The 2,565-nt window shown below is 29.5% G+C and overlaps 1 protein-coding gene across 1 annotated transcript in view; it reads left to right on the forward strand.

Annotated features, from left to right (window-relative positions):
* LOC106464917 (probable phosphorylase b kinase regulatory subunit alpha) overlaps nt 1-2,565 on the forward strand; it is a gene marked incomplete at its 3' end in the record, with an annotated part of 37,015 nt that overhangs the window by 23,570 nt on the left and 10,880 nt on the right. Inside the window, exons 7-8 of the mRNA XM_013925089.2 lie at nt 46-87; nt 1,059-1,163. Of these exons, the coding sequence (XP_013780543.1) occupies nt 46-87; nt 1,059-1,163 (147 nt within the window). The remainder of the gene's footprint in view (nt 1-45; nt 88-1,058; nt 1,164-2,565) is intronic.

The following is a 2,565-nucleotide window of genomic DNA, read 5'->3' on the forward strand; positions in this document are numbered from 1 at the left end:
ATATATATATATATATGTCTATAAGTGTACCAATTTTGTTTTTAGGCTGTGCTGCAATCTATGCTACCCAGGGAGTCTAACTCAAAGGTAAATAATCATTTTGTAGAATTCCTAGTTTTTTTGCATGGGTTTCAGTTGCAACTTTCTTCAAATAATGTTGTAATTTTTTTTCATTATTATCTAATATAACAAGAATATCCTAATCCTTTGTAAATACTGAATATCTCAGTAACCAACTTTAACATGAATTGTTTAAATTGCAGGAAATTTAGAAATAATTTTTTGTAAATTATTTTCTTTATTAACATAATGAAATGTAATGCTCTGCTTCAAGTAAAATTAAGTTTGCTGTAATCTTATATATATTGACAACTATGGAGTCTGCCTGAGTGTTCCTCTGCCTCCCGTTTGAAAAGCTGTGCATGCTGGCAAATCTCAACATTCACTTTTGAAATGACAGGAGAACAGGCATGATTAATGTTGATGCTAAATTTTATTTTGCAAACAATATATTCTACACTAAATTGTTAGGAATTAATCACACTATCATTCACATTTGAAAATGTGATGTAACTTAAAGAATTAAAATTTAGATTTACCGTATGTTATTATTGAGCGGCTCTTAGCATGATTGAAATGCTCAACAATTACTTTCTGTGGTGGGCGGTATAAGTAGCTCAGAGCTTTGGCTCTGAGTGAAATCAAGAATGCAACACAATTAACCTTTTTAAAGTCCATGAAATAATTTAAATTGATAGATTAACTTAAACTTTTCCCATCACTGGAGGTGGGTACTTTTGCTTGTTTGATATATATGGAACAAGTTATTGAAATGAAAATTTACCAGAAAGTATTTAATAGACTATATTAAGCAAATAAACTTCAATTGCTAAACTTCAGTCAGAAAATGTCAACCGTATCATAAGACAGTTATTATTAAAATTTACTTTCCAGTTTGTAATTTTAAGCCAGAGGGTCTAATTAATCCCAGATAAAACTGATAGAAATATCCATGGTACACCAGCCATATACAAATAAACATATTTTACCTAACACAGGAAGTGGATGCTGCACTTCTCTCTATTATTAGTTTCCCAGCTTTTGCTGTTGAAGACCCAGAACTTATTCAACAAACCAGAGAAACTATAGAGGAAAAACTACAGGTAAAAAGTGCTGGAACTTTTTTGTATGTTTTTTACATGTAAGGCTTAATAGGACTGCAGACGAGAAGAGCTTAAATCCATTTGTTAGAAAGCAAAGATTAGATATTTTCATAAGGTTTGTAAAAATATTTTTGAGCTTTTATTGATACAGCAGTTTAACCCTTTTGTGACTGGCTCGGTGTAAAATACACAAGTTTGTATACAGATTTGTACACTTTAAGTATTTATACTATAACTTTTAATGCACTATGTGTATCTTCACAAAATTTGGTAACTTTTAGTAATGATTACAAGGCTTTTGTACACATAAAATCAGATTTTTTAATGAAGTATTTTTACTAAAGATTTGTTTGTGAATATATCAAGTCTGTTTCATTACTAGTCCGAGTGCGAAGTGATTTCATTTTATGATTAAAAAAACTATTCTTCATTCCAGAAATCTCAAAAAACTTTCTAAATACATTTCAAACGTTTGTTTTTAGTAAAACTTTATATTTTGTCTGTTATTTTCTGTACCCTAACTATATAGGATTTGTCAAATTCACTGACCTTGTAACTGCCATAAAAAATTAAGAAATAAATATATATTATGTTTTTTTCGTTCTAGAATGATAAATTATAACAAGAAAACACAAATGTTTAGTCTAATTAGCTTAAATCTCATAACACTATGCATTTCTATATCTTTATTATTTTTATTACATTGACCTTTCAGCCATGTCTGGCTAATATTATAGAAGTGGCAATGATGTGGCGCATGTGCACTCATGTTATATATCCAAGAATATAAAACTGGCCTTTACAAAGTGAACTGTCTTGGCTGTGTTTTAGTGGACTAATATTTTGTAAAATACAGTCATGTTTCAGCTATAATACAATATATATGTGTATATACATTATTACTATTTACAAATAAGTTCTAAAACTTATTTTTATTACAACACAGAATAGTAAATAAAGATGTATAGCAAACAATTATCTCTGCTAGTTAGTAACTTTTTATTCATTTGCTGCTTGCCGTAGGTTGCTAAGTCTTATGAAATTTTTTACGTAGAGGATGTGAAGTGAAATAATTTTTTTAGGTTTTTATATATACACAAACTACTATATCAATACCATAGAATTACACTATAATTTATCAAACGTAGTAACTAAGCTGTATTTGTGTCTGAAAAAATATGAAATTTTCGAGCTCACTAAAGTGTCAACTTATTTTCTTTGAATCCAGAGTGAAAAGAAAGGATTTCCCATACAAATAATTTGCAAAGGCTCAGAGAACCATGTGGGGGACAATCTGAGCTTTTGATTGGTTATTCACATGTCACAGATAGAAGTAGGTTTATGTAATCAAGTGTCTGGAAAAATGGAAAGAGATGGGTGGGGCCACTTTGTTTTATTCAGT

Source organism: Limulus polyphemus, unplaced genomic scaffold (genome assembly GCF_000517525.1).
Source record: "Limulus polyphemus unplaced genomic scaffold, Limulus_polyphemus-2.1.2 Scaffold1781, whole genome shotgun sequence".
Taxonomy (NCBI): domain Eukaryota; kingdom Metazoa; phylum Arthropoda; class Merostomata; order Xiphosura; family Limulidae; genus Limulus; species Limulus polyphemus.